The sequence below is a fragment of the Petromyzon marinus genome, chromosome 4, assembly GCF_048934315.1.
Source record: "Petromyzon marinus isolate PM22_M1 ecotype Great Lakes invasive population chromosome 4, UKy_Petmar_22M1.pri1.0, whole genome shotgun sequence".
NCBI classification, from domain to species: domain Eukaryota; kingdom Metazoa; phylum Chordata; class Hyperoartia; order Petromyzontiformes; family Petromyzontidae; genus Petromyzon; species Petromyzon marinus.
This window is the reverse complement of record NC_133670.1, coordinates 13,331,080-13,351,958: the sequence shown is the minus strand read 5'-3', so window position 1 is coordinate 13,351,958 and position 20,879 is coordinate 13,331,080. Positions and strand designations below refer to the sequence as shown.

The window sequence follows — 20,879 nt, the reverse complement described above, 5'->3', positions numbered from 1 at the left end:
ATATAAAACCGCTCACACTTTGTGATAATAATTAAAGTAATAATTAAAATTATACACGGCATTCACTATAACGTGAAGGCTACATGCAGCCACTCGGGCGTTTGCAATATTTTCTCGTCGCTCATTTCCCTGGCCCATGTGAACGTAAGGCTGCTGTATCTGCCACAGGAGAGGGAACGAAGGAGGCAGGAGCTGCTGTTGTTCAAGGCTCTTGAGGCTCAAAAGAAGGCTGAGGTGGGGACCCACAATATGTCTCTACACAGAGAACGCTTTGCTGCTTTGCCAAATGAGACAAAAATACAGCATAAGTAAACAGTGCCTGTTGTCCTATTATCCCATATGGTGCGTGTGTTTAACGATAACATTTTTTGTATACATTCAATTAGCTTTGCAAAATGAAAGCCCAAATACAAACGCAAAGCCAAAGTTTGGCTTTAATACACAGGAGTTACGAATGCCATATTACTTCTGTAGCAAGCACCTTTTTAAAAAAATTACTAACAGCAAGTGGATTTTTTAAATAATATTGTCAGTAGCATTGTAAGTGCAGCAAAAACATATGCAGCTCAACCGTTTCTTTCATGCAAAAAAAAGACAATGCCTCCTATTGAGGACGGCTCGCACTTGTGGGCAAATTCTGTCCGTCGGCTGCGGCCGTCTGGCGTACGCCTCGCTGAGCATGCCTGTCCACTGTGACTGCAGGAGAGGGAGCGCCTGAAGCAGGAGAAGGTGCAGGAGAAGCAACTCAACAAGGAGCGCAAGATGGAGATGAGGCGGCTGGAGATGCAAATCGCCATGGAGCTCAAGAAGCCCAATGAGGACATGTGTCTCTCGGAGCACAAGGTGGGCAGCAACTAACGATGATGGTCAAAAGGGTGAAGAAGTCCTTCCGGGATGACCACCGAGAGGGTGAAGCCCTCCCAGGATGACTACCGAGAGGGTGAAGCCCTCCCAGGATGACTACCGAGAGGGTGAAGCCCTCCCAGGATGACTACCGAGAGGGTGAAGCCCTCCCAGGATGACCACCGAGAGGGTGAAGCCCTCCCGAGATGACCATGGCCACCGATCGAAGCAGCTGTCTACTTGGCTATGAGAGGAGTCATGTATCCAACTCCCTTGAAGTGTAAATTCAAAGAAATGAACCTCACAAAAAATAATCGCTTAATAGACGTTCTAAAGTATTCAAAATGTCACTGGACAGTTTACCGCATGCAGCATTAAAGATCCTTGGTGCATACCTCGAATCCCTCATAAATCTGCATGAGAGATTTTACCCTCGTCTCTTTGACAAATGTTGTTGAAGGCAACATCTATGTTGGCAATACTTTGAGAGGAGTACTGGAGACACCTGCCTGTGGCTGTAAATACTGCACCTTGGCCACCTGGCTTAGTTATTCCTGAACAACAAAAAGTTCTCAGAAAATGCAATCTCTCTGTGTAATTAGTTATGAACAAACTAAAAGAGTGTTATATTGCATTTACATATTTCTTACGTTTGACCTAGATCTTAAGAAAATATGCTTATTAGGCTCTCACTTATTTACAAAGAAAGCATATTAAGGAAAACATGAATTATAAGTTATTTATATAAATGTATGGGACAACCCTTTGGTATTTTGTAATATTTGGTCATGTAATTGAATGTCGATTACCAAAAGGGTCCTGCTCGGATAATAATCATCCACTATCCTTTTCCTGAAATCTGAATTTATTTTTTACAAAGGTCGTCATTTCCCTCAAACATCGCCTCTTCATCTTCATCCTCCTTTTCCTGCACTCTTCATCTTCTTTATCTTACTCTGTGATGCAGCCCATGCCGGATCTTCCTCGGATGCCGGGCCTCGTGTTGCCTGGCTCGGCATTCGCCGACTGCCTCATGGTTGTGGAGTTCCTGCGCAGCTTCGGCAAGGTGCTGGGCCTAGACGTGGTGCGCGAGGTGCCGAGCATCGCCGCACTGCAGGAGGGCCTCCTGAACCGTGGCGACACGGCCACGAGCGAGCTGCTCGACCTCACGATGCGCCTCCTGCGTGCCGTGCTGCGTGACCCGGGGCTGCCCCATGCCTTCAAGGTGAGTTCACCCCGTGCAGATTATTCCGCTTTCTTGCACGCATTTGCCACAGAAGGCCGGGGATTACTTTGCCAAGACCTGCATTACAGCACCCTCTGGACTTCCTATGTCCAAGGTGCCTCCCACAACTGAAGCTTTTTTCGATGTTTCCTTGCGTGCTGTGGATTTGGTGGGCCCATGGAGTTGATCTGGTTCTTAGCGGTGTCTTTATCCTACTAACATGTGCTGGTTTTATCCTTTATTGACTGACACCATCAGGAAGCTAATCGGCATTTTTTGTCAGGCAGTTGGCCGGGTGGCACTGTGGCAGAGTGCTCGTCTCACAAACGGATGGTTCAAAATTTCAATCCTGGGTAGAGTTGACTTAGCCCATCGTTTATCTGGGGTTTATAACACAAGTACAATTTTAAAGTCAACAATATTTGTTCACTTTAACGACTCTCCTATTCCGTAGAAATGTGGAATTTTAATCAATGGTTTAGGACTATCAATAAAAAAAAATACCCATCGCATGCTCATTTCTAGCACAGCGACACTGATTTCTCTAATGACAGAAACATTGTAACACAGCCGACACATTTGCGTTTACTGACAAGCCATCAATGATGCACTAAAATGGACATGGTGGTTGGTGTGGTGGTTGTGGCAGGACGCAACGGTGTTGGGCTGCCGCCTGCGTGACATGGAACTAACGCGGGAGACCTTGTCTGAGGTTCTGCGGATTTTCCTGGAAGCGCGAAGCTTCTCGGCAGCGTTGGTGTCCAGCTTCCGCACCAAGGCGTTCCTGGCGCACACGCCGAGCCAGAAGGCATCCGTGCTAGCCTTCCTGTGCGACGAGCTGCTATGCAGCCGCACCGTCACCTCGTGAGTGTAGACTCTTCAAGCCAGTACCGCTGCGCTGCAGTTAGAGCAATAACAAAACATTCTGACGGTTCTCAATTTATTCAGGAAAGCCCTAGCATTCTGAAGCCTTTTTCACGTATTGAGATGATTGACTAATAATTAATTTAAGGAGTATTTTGTGTGTGTGGCTGAGAAATACCAGAGAAATCCCACGGATGCAATGGAAGAACACAAACATGATTATGCAAAGCTAGGTCGACAAATATCGTGCTATGTATAGCATTATATGGCCATCTTGCAGTCTTGCAAGGTGGATATCTCATCCACAAGTTAATATATGCCCTATCTTTAATCCAATTAAAAAATGCTATATTACAGAGAAGAAAACCTTCATACACTAAATCAACTTTTGTAAAATAGTTTTACATGTAATTATTTGTGTCATGTGAATTGCTTGCGAACGACGACACGTCTCTGCTGCCTGGCGGCTGCACAGAATGCAATGAATGTACTGACTGTATTGCTTTGTGGTTTTTCCCTTTTCAGAGAAATTGACAAAAACATCGATCACATCTCCAGCTTGAGGAGGGACAAGTGGATTGTCGAAGGCAAGCTGCGAACGTGAGTCATTGATCTTAAAACTCTTTGCTTGCCGTGTTATTTCCAGTGCAACAAAGAACATGTCACCATACTGCATTCATTATTGATGCGATTACTGTATTTCAAGGTTGTTTCTGTCATTATTGGATGACCTTTTTTTTGTTTCTTAGAGTACTGGTGTATTGGTTCAACTGTGATTTATATGTGTTGCAATGTCTTCATTAAAATTGTCATTCAATCGGCAAGGTGTAAATCAACATCTGCTGTAATAGTCAATACCTATTGTACGTATGTGTATATATGCATGGTTTCTATATATATAACCAGGAAAGCCTCAGTCTTCTTTGAAGATATTCACTCCTATTTTGGATAGCATGGCCAATTCCTTTCACAATATTTGTGCATGAGGAGGGTCCAGATAAATCCCAAACGCTGCTTTACTCAATAGCCTGCTCATGGTGGTAGTACAGCAGTGGATTCTTGAATCCATCTGTGTAGATCTTTGCTATGATCTCTTCGCCAAATACTCATAACAAAAACACATTCATCAATAACACTGCCATAAACTCAACACATTGTTCCTGAATGTGTTGAGTTTTTTGTTAATTGCATAAAGTGCATTATGATGATCATCAGAATGACGGCTGGCAGTAAATAAATCAAAGCTGGTGCACACTCTGCCCCAGGCTCCGGAGCAAACACTCGCGCCGAGGTGGCCGGCGCTACAGCTGCGTCGCCAATGTGGAGGAGGGTGAGGAGCGTCAGGGCTCCGGAGCTGGCGCTGCCGCCACTGGGCGCAAGCGCAAGCGGAGGTCGGGGACGCCGTCCGGGGGAGTGGCCGGAGAGAGCGATGATGAAGACGATGAGGACGATGACGACAGCGACCCAGAGCAGGACGAGGAGGATGAGGAGGACCGTGAGGAGCGGGAGGAGCGTGGCAAGCGGCGGCGCAACGAGCACGCCACGGACGAGGTGCCGTCAGCAGGCTTGTGTGGCATGAGAGCATGTGGCAAATGTGTGCACACGCAGCCAATAGGCGCCGTGTAGCCTTTTAGGGCAAATGCTGTTACCAAGCACCCATTAAGGCTGTCATGGCACACAAGGGGGTGGGGTGTGGCCAGCACCATGCCTGGTTTGCTTTTTCGGACCAGGACTTACACATTGCACCAAGGGGCTCATATAATGCCGAGTCGGCCTAGAGGAGGCCCATGATTGATCAGATAATTGTCACTTGTTGGTCGTGGCTGGGAATCGAACTTAGTTCGCGAGGCTCATAGTCATGCGCTCACCATTACGCCACCACTCCCCCCAAAATACAGTGCATCTAAATCTGAAAATAAAAACTATATGTAATACGTGAATTGCAATTTTTAACAGGTTTTGTTGTTTCTATTACTCAAAAGAAAACTCTTGATAGTTTGGCTGACAGTACTTCATAAAACATTGGATTTGTCTTAAATATACTGTAGAGAGTAGGTGGAGTTAGATGATGGACCCACTTAGGTGCAATGAGTTGTCAATTAAGTTTTTTTAATGCATCCTAGAGGTTAACATGCGAATTGTCTCAGTGAAGTGTCATGATTTTTTGAGCGTATGAAAGGCACCATTAAAATAAAACATTTCTGGCAGGAGTCATGTTAGCTTTTATTTTAAATCCTTCAGTTAAGAAGGTTATGAGTTCTAATCTAACTCGCTGATTATTTCAGCCCATCCTTCCTCTGGAGTTGATAAAATGTGCACCATTTTGTGGTAATTCAAAATCGACTGAATTATAGTCATTTGAGCGAAAATTATAATGGCGCCAGACATTCCCACCAAATGCAACGAGATTAGCCCAGCTTTTGTTTGAGGGTGTGGATGCAACCGAGTGTTGAGAATTTAGAGACGGTCCTGCTTGTTGGAATGTGCAGGAAAAAAAAGTACTTGTACAAATGCACAAGTATGAGGCATTGATACAAAACATTCTACATGAGTGGGTCAGAAACCTAATGCTGCAGTGCTTATTAAAAATCACGTCAGCCATGCAGGTGGGCATCATCAACCCCACCTGCAGTACAGTTTATGCACCACCATACCCAGACTTGCATGTAAAACGGCCACAGTGAACACGCGCGTGATAGGGTTAACGTTCTACACGAGATGCAGTTGAAACGTGCATATTTATGGTGAATTAAGAGAGCTTACTGCTTGATGTCGCGACGGTAAATTTATCATCGTTCCAGGAAGAAAAAGAGATGGCGGCCAGCTCAAATGAGTTCCAGAAACAGATGGAGAAGTTGAATAAGGTAATCTTTTGAATGGATCTCACTTATATTCAGCTTATTTTTCTTCAAAGCAAATCTGCATTTTTAAGAATGTTTTTAATTGTAGAAAAAGGTTCACCATTTGCATTGAAATCACCAAAACTATAAACTGAGCACTGTGCCTATCATCTTCCGTTTCCTCAACCAAGCTGCTTCCCTGTGCCTCCCACAGCAACAGAACCTGTACCGGCGCAAGCTCTTCGAGGCGTCGCACAGCCTGCGCGCGCTCACCTTCGGCCAGGACCGGTACAGGCGCCGATATTGGGTGCTGCCGCACTGTGGGGGGCTTTTTGTGGAGGCCATGGAGAGCGCCGAGGGTAAGACACACCTGCTTACCTGCTTACTGTCACCTTCCTTCCCTTTGTTTGCAGTGTAATCGTTTCAGAACACCCCCCCCCCCTCCCCCCCAAAAGCAGTTTTAAGTGCCTGGTTGTATTGATTGATGCTGTAGATGCGAGGTGTTTTGAGGGCACGAGCAGAGATGTGTCAAGTGGCTTGGATTTACGACGTCCTGTGACAGGCCCGGAGGAGATGAGGAAGGAGGAGGAGAGGGAGCTTGCTGAGAAGGAGAGGGGTGAGGAGCCTCAGATGAAGGAAGAATTTCAATATTCATCCACCAGTGAAGAGAGCCAAGAGCCTCCCAAATCACCTGCGGAAGATGTGCAGGTGGAAAATGAAACGACAGGCATGAGTGAGGATGCTGAGGAGGAGCATGCTGAGGAGCAGAAAGAAGCGAAGGAGGAGCAGGAGAGGATTTGCCCTCCACCAACGAACTCTTTTTCCGTTGTCTCGTTGGTATCAACCCACAAGCCAATGGTGATTGTGGACAGCAGGCCGGCAGAGCAGCAGGAAGAGTGGAAGCTGCATGGGGGCAGTGGTGGGGGTGGCAGCGGAAACCTCTTCCTGCAGAAACCGGGCTCCTTGTCCAAGTTCAGCGAGCTCCTTGAAGTGGCCAAGATGGCGCCCGAGATGGACACAGTCTCCAGTGGTCAGGCGTCTGCAAATGGCGTCAACTTGGCCGATTCCTCCTCCTCATCTTCGGCCAACAATAGCCCTGCCCACAGCAGGCTGAGCTCTCCGACGCCATCCACAACCACCTCGCAGCAGGGCCTCAAGATGGAGCCCATGCTCAGCTTCTCCGACTTTAGCACGGGAGTCCTGTTTTCGGCCGATCAGCTGCTCAAAGAGCTCTCCGAGAAAGCCAAGGCCGGGGGGCGCTTTTACAGCTCAGGCAGAGGCGCGTCCGGCAGTGAGGAGACGTCGGCCACCGAGGGTGCATCTCGGTCATCGCCGGTGACGACGCAGAGCGGTCAGATGTTGAGCATGGCCTCGTTGCACAGTGGCCTGGCTCTCAACCCCTTTCAGCTGCCGGCCTCCTCCACGTTGGCAGCCTTGCAAGTGAGTACTATATGCCTAGGGCTTGCATAAGAGGATTCCGATGCGTGTAAGAATATGTTTTAATTTGATAAGCCACATGATTGTTAAGAATTTATTTTATTCTTAAACGAGAAGAATCTCTTGCACCACTTTTGTTTCGGGAAAGTGCACCAAGCAACAATACTATTCTATACCATTGATTACATGCATCAAAATCATGCGTCTGACAATCGCTTACTTTTAATGCATATGTTGGATGTAATTGGTTACATACATGATGACCCCTGCAGCCACAAGGTGTTGCATTCACAAAAATGGTTGAAAAAATCACATTGCTTCTTGTATTGAGTCGTGACCGCAAATAATTTCATGCCAAATACCCAGTAAAGCACACTAAATGTGGTGGGTTTATTACAAGGGTCATTAGAAGCTACGAGATCATTTACGTGGCGTGTGCCCCTTGACAGCTCAAGTCCGGGCTGCCCCTGCTGGGCCTGCCCCTGAGTGGGTGGCCTCCAACAAGCCTTCTGGGTGCCAGCCTGCCCTTCCCCAGCTCCCTGTTGGGCCTGGGCTTCAGCTTGCCGCCCAGCTCGACCGCTCAGCCCGTGCTGCTGAACCCCGGTCTGACGCTGGCCGAGAGCCAGGCGAGGTCGGGCAGCCACGGTCTCCAGGCGGGCCAGGGCGGCTCGAGCTCGGCCCCCAGCGCGGAGGACAGCGCCCAGGCCGGCACCTCCACGACGCCGCAGCCGGAGGTGCAGAAGCAGAACGATTACTCCACGCCAAAGCCTATACCCCAAGGTACTCGCGACACACGGCTCGATCAGAATGCCACAAAGCTTTCTCCAATCGTTTGCCTTCAGCACAAGACACTGCAAAAGAGGGACATTACTGTACACGTAGATTTTTTTTCTTCCCAATCTACTGCTGGGTGAGGATCTCCCCAAGCCGTTTTGGTCGTGGGGGGTTGTTGGTCCAAACATTGCCACACTGGTCATTGTGCGGGTTAGCGGATAGGAGCATAGACTTGGGAGCACAGAAGTACAGTTCATCAATAGAATTAGCTGCATTGTTCTCTGCTGCTGAACACATGAAGGACATTAATGTAATAATCTAGATTTAAAAAAAATATAGGGGTGCAGTGATGCATTGGTTTATGAATATCGATTCTTAAGCTCACAATACACACATCAAATCAAGTGTGCAAGAATCAATGTTTTTCAATTTCTGTTGAAATAGGTTTATCCTCCCCTTGCAACCACTAGTGGCCGCTACATTTACAATTTACAAAAAAATATCCATTGTTGAATGCAATCATTATATTTAATCGTGACAATTCAATCGTGACAATCATCTGAAAAGTGAATTGTTATACTTCAATTTTAAATGTGTTGTACTTCATGAAACCCTATCCCCCTATGTGTAATGGGTATTTTTACTTTCACTGCTAAAGCTGAATATGTAAAAAAATGCGTTTGACTGCTGACGTTTTGTTTTAATTGGATAGGTAGAGTAAAACTAAAAGTGGTCAAGGTTTTCTGTCAATTAATATAAAGGAATATTTTGACAGTTTGGCCAACTGGCTTTCTTGAGAATTTTGACAATGTTCAGAGTATTCCTTAACGTCAAATATCAATATCTTTCTTTCATTCTTGATTTGAATCTTGATTTGAAGCTTTGGTGACTTTCTTTCATGCGAATGACAGAATATTCTTGTTTAATAGTTAAACAACGGATTATTTACTGTGTAAGGACACTTTTTACCAGTAATAGGTTTGCATTGCAAAAACGTGGCCGCCTGGAATCACATTTTAAAGGGTCAAACGTGAAGCACGTTGATGTGATCACGTCTGTACAGATCTGCGGCATGGCTGGTGGCGCGTAACCGACACGGATACCATCCACTCCGTGCTGAAGGCGCTGCACCCTCGAGGCATCCGGGAGAAAGCGCTTCAGAAGCAGCTGCAGAAGCACCTCGACTACACCTGCCAGGCCTGCGCTAGACACCGGGACAGTGCGTGCAGCTGAGATGTCCACACCTTGTTTATAGCTGTAGCCAGAATATATATCAACTGCCTTGTTTTTGGCTGGTGCTGAACCCATTGGCATGCCAGACCTTGTCGGAAAAATGTATGCTGTATAAGCTAATATTTCAATAGATAAAAATGCATTGCAAGACATTGGTTTTGCTTTAATATGTGTATTGCCACTCGCATGTGTGCGTATGCAGTGTTACCAGTGGCAAAAGGGGACAAGGGGGAGAAGGCAGAGTGTGTGTTGCGTCGGGAGGTGGCCAGCTGGTCAGTGGAAGAGCAGGCATTCCAGGTCGACCTGGCGGTGTTGCGGCTGGTGGAGGAACTGGAGGAGAGAGTGGCTTCTGCGAGCATGCAGGTCAAGGTTGGTAGCTATCATATTGGCATTTTCCTGGAACAAATGACAATTTTATCATATTTACACTCAAAGCTTTGTCTTTTGTTGTCTCCTTGCTCGTCGCTGCCTCCCAGGGCTGGCGCTGCCCGGAAAGAGCATCAGAGAGGAAGAACCTCGTTTATCACAACCGTGAGCCTTTGCCCTTGGCCTGGTGCAGCAGCGAGTCGAGGGGCAAGGGGGGCAAGGCTACGAAAAGCCAAGGAGAGAAGGCTAAGCGGGACCCCGGGGTCAGGCTGAAGGTCGAAGACATGGAAGACGGGGACGAGGTCAGAAGCGACGGGCCGCCGGTTGACATCAAAGTTATCGACGCTTATGAGAGCAAAAGCTGCCCTACGGGGGACATCATTGATTGTGAAGCCATGGAGATGAAAAGCATCATTAGGGGCGAGGCAGGAAGCGAGAAGGAAGAAAGCAAAAGTGGCACCGCAGTGGCCGAAGGGAAGCATGAAAAACTTGAGCGAAAGGGCAGCTCATCGTGCGAAGCGGCGGCGTCGCGAGCGGTCGAGGAAGTGGAAAGGTGCCCAATCCGCCGTTCGGACGATAATCCCCTGGACCTGGCCACTGTGCGTCTTGCTGCTCTGGAGCGCAACATCGAGCGGAGATACCTGCGCAGCCCACTCAGCACCACCATCCAGATCCAGCTAGACAATGTGGGAACTGTCACCGTCCCGGCACCAGCTCCATGTGAAAGCACCCAGTGGGATGGGTAGGTCGACCAAGTAGAGGCCAGTTCCGATACACTTCATGTATTTGTAAAGATATAAATGGTCAATACGAAAAATTGTAAACTTTTAAGGATTATCTGTTGCATCCGTGTTGGTTAAACTAAAAAGCTGATAAGTAGAATTTGGCTAGGCAGTCTCGCTGTTGCACTTTATTGCTTCATTTAACACATTTCACTTAATGCTGTGTAAAAAAATGAAATGTGCTTATATTTAAGCACAGTTTTTTTCCTGATGTTTTTTTTTTTAAGTCTTTATTCTTCTTGACGTGTAAAGGTCGTGCACATGCATGTGTGTGCGACAGGGGGGAGGAGGAGATTGCCCCTGGCCTGCGGGATTGGAGAAGGGCCCTGCTGTGTGCTCAGAACGCCTCGCAGGTGGCGCTGTGCCTGCAGCAGCTGGAGAAGGCCATCGCCTGGGAGAAATCCATCATGAAAGTGGTCAGTCCTCTTGGGGAGTCTTCCATAAAACACTCCCTTTTTTCTGGCCATAGGAAAATAAAAATTACTACACAACGTAATGCAGCTCAACAGCATCGCAAATGCAACTTGAGTGGAATTCCTGTGCAGAAAAATGTTATCGCGGCGCTCCTTGATACTATTTTTCATTATAGTAATTTTGCAATTTTGTGTTCATGTGGTGGTGGTGGTGGTGGCGCATTGCTCTTGACAGTCCTTATTCTGTGCATGAAAATAATAGCTTGATTTTCGTAATTTTGCCCGTAGGGGGCAATAATATTGCAGATATTTCTCTGTATCCCCATCTCCTCCACAACCAAAAGCCCCATCTGCAAAATGTTGATGTCAAAACTAACTGCCCTCTATACGTTTTTTTTTAAATACCCACAGTTAAAAGGATAAGGCGGCACTTATGCATAAAGTAAATAATTAAGTGTGCTCACCAATGTCCGTGTCCAGTTAATTGATAATTAATTAAATGAAGTGCAAACCCCCCCCCCCCTACCAGGCACAGTGCCCGTGGCATTTTCAGTGGGCCCTTAAAAGCTCCCTTGTGCTTGAAGTATTAAGGCAACCGTGGTTGTTATGGTAATTCTGACTGCCATAAACTATAATTACAGTTTTACTGCAGTAGTCAATTACTATAGAAGCTGTCATAAGTGAGCTGATCATAATCATCATTAGCCATGATCTATCCACGACTGGATGAATGCCTCCCCAGGCTGCAAACATCCCTCATGGTCCCTCGATGCCACAATCCTTCTTGTTCCTGCACGAGCTGCTGATCTCATCGCTTTATCTCCATGGTTGTACTATTGGGTGTGTTGCCCCCGTTGGCTACCAATTCATTATCAGCCTTGTCCATCAGAGATCATCCTTTCCAGCGGTGTCCCTGGCCCTAGTCCACTTACTTTGCTTAGCTCATTATTACTTGTCTCATTTGCATTTTGTCTCTGATCCATGTATTTTTGTTCTATTAATTAGTGTAATTCTAAGAATATATCTCTCCAGGCTTCTTTTGTTCCATCATTTTGCCATTGTCCTTTACAAGTTTAGATTCCAAAAATCACTCAAACCTGCTCTCGTTCACCTATTTACGCAGTTTGTTGTTTTCCAGTTGTGCTCTTCCAACACATTTTATTTTACATGTCGGTTTTTTGGGTTATATCGTGTAAATGTGTCGTTAAACCCGCCACCACCCGACGCAGCCAATTAGTAAGGTTTGTCACGTAAACAAAACATGACAATTTGTTACTAGTACAGCACACCGGTGTGTTGGAGAGCAAATCCATAACATTTACAATCTTGAGTATGACGTTTCGCCAGTCATTACAACTAGCATCATATGGCGGACAGCCAAATTTGGCTGTCCACCGGTGTGCTGTACTAGTAACGAATTGGCCACGTTCTGTTTACGTGATAAACCTTATTAATTGGCTGTGTCGGGTGGTGGCGGGTTTAACGGCACATTTATGTTTACGCGATCTAACCCAAAGAAAACCTATCTATTTTATGGATGATATTGGTCATGTTAAACTGACGTTTTATTTAATTTTGCCAACTTGTACATGATTCTATACGTAGGTTTTCAGGACCAATATTATTGATTTGTTGTACATGACCTTTGTTTTGCTCAAGGGGATTCAGTTCCACACAGAAACCGCATCTAATGCAGCCCCGTGTTTGGTGGTGCTGCAGTTTTGCCAGATGTGTCGCAAGGGCGATAACGAGGAGCTTCTTCTGCTGTGTGATGGCTGTGACCGTGGCTGCCACACATACTGCCACAAGCCAAAGCTTCCTGCCATCCCCGATGGAGATTGGTACTGCCCGGCCTGTATATCCAAGGTAACGGGAAGCCGCGCGGCACCTCCATCTTCCACTACCGTCACATCCTTCTCCTGCTCCTCCGCCCCATCGCCCGACAAGCTGCATGCCGCATCAGCTCCATCCCCCGCTCTTGCTGCCGCCGCCACCACCACCACCCCCGGCGCTACCACCGCTGCTTGGGTTCACCACATTCCTGTGAGTCAGCCCAACGCGAGCACGCACGCGCACGTATGAGCTAGCACACGCATAATATGCCTGCACTTCCCACAAAATGTCGCATGGTCGTGCTATACCTTTGTGCATCTTCAGAAGCATGTTTGTATCTGAAATGGTACACATTAATGGTGAAACAATGGCTCCATATTATGTTTGCATGTGGTGGATGTGTCCTCTCAAGGGTAGGATTTAAGTGGTCTAAAGGCCATGCATTCATTTGCTTTTATCCACCATACAAGCAGTGTCAGTTGGTGCTGCTGCATTGCTGTTTGTCTCGATACCATTTATCATTGCTGCTGATCAGATATTGTGTCTATGGATTCACATTGTAATTTCAAACATTTTCTTTCACCCAGTGCTCCTTGTGTTTGCAACATCCACAAAGTGCTTAACCCTTATCCCAACACAATTGTCTCCCTGTGGTGCATTTGAAATGCTTACCCACAGGCCAGTGGGCAGTCTCCCAAAGCAGGAAAGACAAAATCACCACGTGGTCGCAAGAACAATAGCGAGGGCGGCTCCGCAGCAAAGAAAAGCTGCGGGCGCAGTGCCAAGTCAACCTCCGTGCTTTCTCCTCCACTGCCACCACCTCCTCCCCCTCTTCCACCTCCTCCTCTGCAACCTCCTCCTCTGCAATCACCACCTCTGCAACCTCCTCCTCCTCTGCAACCTCCTTTGCAACCTCCTCTTCCTCTGAAACCTCCTCCTCCTCTGCAACCTCCTCCTCCTCTGCAACCTCCTCTGCAACCTCCTCTGCAACCTCCTCTGCAACCTCCTCTGCAACCTCCTCTGCAACCTCCTCTGCAACCTCCTCTGCAACCTCCTCTGCAACCTCCTCCGCAACCTCCTCCGCAACCTCCTCCTCCTCTGCAACCTCCTCCTCCTCTTCAACCTCCTCCTCTGCAACCTCCTCCCCCTCTGCAACCTCCTCCTACTCTTCCTCCTCCACCACCACTGACTCTTTCCATCCCCACCGCCACCTCGTCGGTCTCCTCTTCCCCATCCGGGAGTACTGCCACGCCGGCCACCACGGATACAGAGGGGGACAGCCCCCGCAAAGGTGGCAGGGAAATGCGCAAGCGCCGCTTCCGTGATGACGACCTGGAGGCCGCCCTGCTGCTCTCACTGCGGGAGAGCATGCAGGTGTCGGGAGGCGAGGGATCCTCACCATTCCAATCCCCGGCACAGTCGCCATCTCCCAGCAAAAAAGCACGGAACAAGGAGGCGAGTTTGGACCTCACGCCGTGCAGGTGCGTTGTCTTTGTGCAGAGACCTTCTGTGCAGTGGCCGCTTGAGATTTTTGTTTGCAACTTCACACGATTACTTGATGTGATTATGTAATTTTGGTACAATATTATAATTACGTTTTAGAGTATTAATACGGTAAAATAAAAATGGTTTGGATGTTCATACCACTTCCCATGCCATCAGGACGATCCTGTCTGAGCTGGAGTCCCACCATGATGCATGGCCATTCCTCCTGCCCGTCAACAGCAAGATGGTGCCAGGATATCGCACCGTTATCCGGAGGCCTATGGACTTCTCCACCATGCGCAACAAACTAGAGAGTGGGCAGTGAGTACACGCTTACATGAAGACATGTACACACTCTTATATACACAATTATAAAAAGTGAACTCTTGAAATTGGCAGTTTCCTACTTCACAGATGGTAGTCATTACATTAGTAAAACTGAAGCTATTATTTTTAGTTCTTGTCAGCATTTGTGTGACTCTGGACTAAACTCTTAAAACCTTCCAAGCCGCACCTTCACCCTCATTGTCTGCACCGTTGGCATCTGTCTGCACCCCGTGCCAAACTTCCCTCACCCTTACATGCTCAGTCACCATGATCTGTCGTCTTCCACATCCACAACATTGCTAAGATCTGCTGCTTCACCATTGGTGGCAGCTCTTAGCCACTACACCCCACCCTCTGGAACTCCTTCCCCAGGTGACTCCGCCTGGTCCCCTCTCTCTCCTGTTTTCAAGTCCGTCATCCAAAACATTTATTTTCAACCATACTTAATTGCTTCTCATTCCCTACGATTCTCCTTTGATTATCTGCACTCTGGGACATATTACCTTATGGATAGGATACGAAGTTGTTTTTACCAAGCACTCTGTGGAAGCATCGGCAAGCATTCGCACTGGGAGGACAAAGGCAGCCGGATATATTGCTGGCCATATTAGTATTTTGTATGCCAGGCCTAAAACAGGTGCTCGTCTCTCCAGACTCTACGAGGCTAACGGGAGATGTTTGTATTTTGTGTGCGCCACACGCAGGTACGCCACTCGCGAAGCGTTCGTGGCCGATGTGCGTCTCGTGTTCAAGAACTGTGAGCGCTTCAACGAGGACGAGTCTGACGTGGGGCATGCCGGCCACGGCATGCGGTGCTTCTTCGAGAGCCGTTGGGTGGAGCTGACTGGTGGGACCTGAACAGGGCTCCAAACTGCCGCCAACCCTTAGCCCTTCTTGGGCAGGGAATACACAACAAGCCTTACTTAGGGGAGACAAACACATGCTCATTTGAGGCATTTTAACACAAGGTATCATGACCAAACTTGTGTTCATTTCTGTTTCGGTTAGACATTTCACCACAAAACCATAATCATGTATGTGCCCCCTTGTGCTGTGTTGGTCTTATGCCTGTAATAGTACACACTGCTTTAAAAGGTGCATATTGGCGAGTGACTGCTCTGATTTCAGTGAGGCTGCCCAATAGGGCCTCAATAACTCACCAGCTGACCCAGATTGTGAAACACTGTAATAAATGATGCTGACTTAGCATGCAGGATGTGAAACTATGATGCATTATCCAAAAAAGCATTAGAGCAAAGGAACCAGATCTATTTTGGATTTCAAAGGCATCAAATAAAGTCCAAATATAGTCAGTGAATTTTAGGCCAGAGTTAATGAAGCTGTAGGAGACAGAATGTCGTTATTTGATATGTTTCATTTCAAATAAGCAGCATGATGTTGTTTACATGCAGACCAAATTATAGTTTGGTATTTTTGCAGCAGATGTGTAAAGTGACTCACATTGACTTGTGTATAAAACACAGGTTAATGGCATGATAGCACTAAATAGTAATTATGTTGTTCAGTGACCGCGTATAACTCACTGAAGATGAAACTAGTATGATTCTTAGGATTATTTGTTATTTAATTACATACTGGCACACTCTCACACACACGTTTATATGAAAGAACTAAACAAATATCACTTGTCAATTACAATCTAGTGACAGTTTAACATTCACAAGTTACAAACTGTGTGAGGAATTCCCAGGTGCGTGTGTCATAAAGTATGAACCCCTTGCCGGGCACTCTACCGCATACTGTATTAAAGTCGGATCAGTTTTCCAGAACCAGGACTGGAAAATAAAAGCGACGCATTCGAGCGAATGTTGTAAAGGAACCATTTGCACCGTACTGCTGCGCGGTGAGGATTTTTTTCTTGGTGATGCTGACATGTTTACTGTAGTCTCAAGCCGCGTGGATGTGATATGCAGCAGGGCATTAATCGGGTAGGGAGGGAGCACGATGTCCTGCCTGCCCACCACTCCACTATACTTTGTGCTGTTCAGAATGGGCCCAGGACTGAAAGTGCTCCCTTACTACCACCGGTAATAGAATTCGTGTCCGTTACCCGTTTCCATGGTGGAGGATGTATTTTTCTTTGGCAACTATAGCAGCAGAGTCCTTGTTCCTCTAATCATGTATGCTGTGGTCTGTTGGTCACAAAGCCCTGTGGTTGTGTAAAGCAGGTTAACGTCACACACATAGGTTATGAAACTACCGTTTTCTTATGTATTGAATGTCTGTAGAGGTTTACAGCGATGTAAATTAATTTTTTATTATTTGTTGTGTTTGTATTTATCACTAAGCGTTTGACGGGTCGTTTTTTTCGTAGAATGCATCGGTTTGTTGAGTAAAAAAAAATAATGTAAGTTTATTTGTTTACAAGATGCTACTCCGCGGAACAAGAGTGCTCACTGGGCTTGGACAGGGGGCTGCTGCTCCCTTGCCTGCCCCATGGTCAGAGGGAAGAGCATGCAGATGCCTCTGAAAATCATGCTAATCCTATATGTACATATACAAAGTATTGGTGCGGTTAGAATAAACTTTGTACATATCCTTCGCACAACACACTAAGTAAATGGTATTATTAGTATTGCCTTAGAAGCCGAGTCTCTATTGTCACGATGATTGTAGTCGATTGAGTACAAGGCACTGTATATACCTTGTTCAAATACATGTAGATACTGTATGTCCAATGTCGGATGTTTTGCATAATGTACTGTATTTTGGTGTGGGGGGGGGAGTTAGGGAGGCAAGTGGGAAATGGAGTGGAAATGAGTCTTTGACTTTTAAGTTTCATCTTGTTAAAAATGTGAAATTTGGATTCATTGCGTTGGTTTTTATGATTTCAAGTTTTGTTGGTGTAATGTTTAGCTGCCCACTTTGCTCTCTTGGGTCTGTGTTCTGGAGGCTCCTGGTGGGCTGTGCCAGCTTTTTCTTGGTGCTGCTCCATGATCCCATGTGTCAAGTCACACCTGTCCCTGGCTGACCGTCTGGCTATTGCCCAGTTTTGTCCTCTACAACCCAGAGATCCCTTATGCCACTATGGGAGTGCCCAACATTTTAATGCCATGCGTCTTTTGGGGACAAAAGTGACATACTGTATTTAAAGAATATAGTAGCTGTCTTTTGATTTTTAGGGGTATATTTTACATGGCTATGTGTGCTATGGATAATAAAAGCTTTTTTTTCTGTATGCAACAAAGTGAAGTGTGTGTTACTTGTTACGGATTGGAATGTGGGGTGGTGCACTGAATCGAAATCTCTCAATGTCACAGGGTAGGTGCGGTGCATAGTTATTTAAACACTTGACATCCATGTATAATTGCAATGATGGATGAAAATGTGCTGAAGCCTGACTTGGCAGTTTGAGCTTACCCCCCAAAGTACAATGTGACTTAGTAATAACATGCTTTTGAGCTACCCTGTGTTTTTTTTACACTATAAAACATCACTTGATTGACATCTGAACATAATTAGTTATTTTCCCATTTGTGCATGTGTGCTTTTTAAAGTAGTTTTTTTCCCCATGCACATCCGTTCTGAACACAATGCAAAAAAAATACAAAGTACGTTTTATAACAGTACAGGAGATAAATAAACCAGGTACAGTTTTGTACTTGGTGTGTTCAGCTGTAGAACAGATCTCATCATGTTTGGTATGGTATGGTTTTGTCTGGAAATTATAATGTGATGTGGTCATAAGCTACTGTCCATTATGTAGTGTACACCGTAGTTTAATTGTATTCTTGAGTTTACTGTCAACATAGTGCAGTATTTAATATTCAGAGTATGGCAATATTTTACACCGAGTATATTGCTGATTGATAACTCGTGAATAGTATTTTTTTAGGGTAAAGTTGGAACCATAACTCATGATAGACAATCACAATACTGGTGGAGATATTGTATGAAGATCTATTTAGCCCTATGTATGTATGTTGAATTTATTTCGCACTGTACGTAGCCAACCGTGTTAATCGGAGGTGCTGGGGAAGGACAAACTAAACACAAAAAGCAATTCATGTATATACCCTATATATGTGCAATTTCGGATGAGGGAGATGTTCAAGATGACACAGCTGAAGAAGTCCCACAGTAATAAAAAGGACGGTCCCCCCCCCCGTACCATATGGAACCGAACATCATTGAAAGTGAGACCATCTGTTGCAAAGAAATTAGCGGACTTGCTTTCGAAACTTTGGCCTTAAATACATAATGATGGGATGCTTGCCACAATCTTAAGTTCAAAATGGGAGACAACTGATTGAAACCATTTGACCCATTGGCCACAAATATACTGTACGTAAATTAAGATAACACGTACATATGAGGATAAACAACCACACCAGCAAACCGGATTCAGAAAATACGTTTAACAATACTGCACTGTGTATTGAAACTATTTCTAGAAAAGATAATAAAATATCTGGCTTGTATCAACTATTGAGGAACTGTAAGCAGTCACCAACGTGAACACAAAGAAACCGCGATATGACATTGCATGCCGACATCTGAGTCAGACAAGGAGATTGTATCCTTTCACACCACGCCTATCCAAATAAACATTTGAAGATATTTTCCGAAAATTGGAATTGAGATATAAAAGCGTAACCATGAACTGTGGAAGTATTCAATTCATTGTTAAATAAATTGGGAGGAATTTTCACGAAGGCCACAAAGTTAAGACTCGCGAGCGAAAAAATAGACAATAGTGGTGCCACAACTAAATATAATATGTAAAGGGCAATTAGTGAAAGCGAGACCAGATTCACAATGAGACGAAAACCGAGCACACTCATAGCTTCGCGAGATTGTTCATCAGTACTCAAGCGTATATCTCCCGCAGTGACATACGAATCATAAACATTACAATGAATATTGATACTAAATCTGAAAGTCAGTTTTAACACGTCGGCTTTCGCGAACAATATCATCCATAACAGGTGTTTTGGGTTAGATCGCGTAAATGTGTCGTTCTGTTTACGTGACGAACCTTACTAATTGGGGTGTGTGTCGGGTGTTGGCGGGTTTTAACGACACATTTATATTTACTCGATCTAACCCAAAGAACTGTATTTTGGATGAATCTGAAAGTGCACGTTGTGAACATCACAAGGGCACGTAATCGATGTTTAAGCCACGTAATGATCTGACACAAGTTTTCGTCGTTAAGCTCATTGACACCAGCCAGAAAAATTGTGAACCATCTTGTTCCCCAGCCTACATCATTGACACGCTGCATCCACATATGTCCCTCTCTCAAGGTCACTAAGATCTTCTCTCTTCATTACCAAGGCCGACGTTTCGATCTATGGGTGACCGAGTTTGTTTTCCCGGCTAATGGACCGACGCTTTTGCACGAGACATCACACGGATCTCAGTCTCTGACATATTCGTATTTTTTTCATACTTTCACATCTCTTTGGAGTCTGTGGACATTTTAAAAATACGCCTTAAACCCTATGTATACGCTTCCGCTTATTAAACGTTTAGTTCATTTAATAAATTATTCTTAAAATGTATTTAAATTGTTATTTAATGCTGAGTGCTGCTACCTGCTGGTGTCCTGTTAGAGCACTTTGAGATCCTTTATAAATGTAATCATAATAATTATTATAATCATCACGACACAGTGTTGGCTGCAGTAACATGCGTTGTTAGCATTATCTCCAGGTCACCCTTCCAAACGAGACTATCTTTGGCCTCTCCTGAGTTTGCACCCCAGTTAAACAAGTAAACTTTGCGGGGACTTGAACTGTGCACCGCGGGTGGCTATTGCAGAACAACTCCACGTGGAGCGCCGCCAGCCAGCCGTGACGTCACCCGGGAGACGCGCGCGAGCCGAAGCCCTCGTGACGTCACTTTACCAGGTGGATCCTCTCCACTCCCCGCCGCCCTCTTGCGACGTCACAAAAACGTGCGAGCCCCTCCCCCACCGCCGCAGACTCCTGGTGATGTCATGTCACTATCATCCCCCCACCCTCGACCCCCCTTCACCCCCCAACCCCCCCCCCACTTTCACCCACCCTCGACCCCCGTCTTAACCCCCCCTTCGACCCCCCCTCAACCTGTCCATCAAAGAAGCATCAGTTCCTCTAGAATGGAAACATTCCTATGCCCGTCCACTTCACAAAGGGGGCCCTAAAGATGATCCCAATAACTACCGACCTATCTCAATTTTGTCCCCATTGATGAAAATTTTTGAAAAATTTTTGAACTACCAAATTAGCAGTTTCCTGTCCACCAACAATCTATTACATCTAAAACAATCTGGGTTCCGAAAAAAATACAGCACCACATCTGCTGCATTAGACTCTCCGAATCAAATTTACAGTAGCCTTGATAATAAGCAGTACTGTGCCTGTCTTTCTCTTGACCTGTCCAAAGCTTTTGATACAGTAGACCACAACACCCTGCTTAGTAAACTAAGTTGCCGAAAACACAGTACAAT

General features: G+C 45.9%; 1 protein-coding gene across 15 annotated transcripts in view; it reads left to right on the top strand.

The window, feature by feature from the left end:
* Positions 1–17,621, top strand: part of BAZ2B (bromodomain adjacent to zinc finger domain 2B) — an 87,823-nt gene extending 70,202 nt beyond the window's left edge. For 11 of the 15 annotated variants that reach the window (XM_076057197.1, XM_076057203.1, XM_076057225.1 and 8 more), the window contains 18 exons: positions 169–234; positions 703–843; positions 1,811–2,068; positions 2,718–2,932; positions 3,458–3,532; positions 4,198–4,483; positions 5,734–5,796; positions 5,987–6,131; positions 6,335–7,212; positions 7,659–7,989; positions 9,047–9,202; positions 9,419–9,585; positions 9,693–10,324; positions 10,645–10,780; positions 12,497–12,820; positions 13,289–14,091; positions 14,273–14,416; positions 15,127–17,621. In XM_076057197.1, the coding sequence (XP_075913312.1) occupies positions 169–234; positions 703–843; positions 1,811–2,068; positions 2,718–2,932; positions 3,458–3,532; positions 4,198–4,483; positions 5,734–5,796; positions 5,987–6,131; positions 6,335–7,212; positions 7,659–7,989; positions 9,047–9,202; positions 9,419–9,585; positions 9,693–10,324; positions 10,645–10,780; positions 12,497–12,820; positions 13,289–14,091; positions 14,273–14,416; positions 15,127–15,280 (4,974 nt within the window). In that variant the 3' untranslated portion in view covers positions 15,281–17,621. The remainder of the gene's footprint in view (positions 1–168; positions 235–702; positions 844–1,810; positions 2,069–2,717; positions 2,933–3,457; positions 3,533–4,197; positions 4,484–5,733; positions 5,797–5,986; positions 6,132–6,334; positions 7,213–7,658; positions 7,990–9,046; positions 9,203–9,418; positions 9,586–9,692; positions 10,325–10,644; positions 10,781–12,496; positions 12,821–13,288; positions 14,092–14,272; positions 14,417–15,126) is intronic. The other 4 variants (XM_076057277.1, XM_076057271.1, XM_076057268.1 and 1 more) reach the window with 2 other exon arrangements.
* Positions 17,622–20,879: the final 3,258 nt, after the last annotated feature.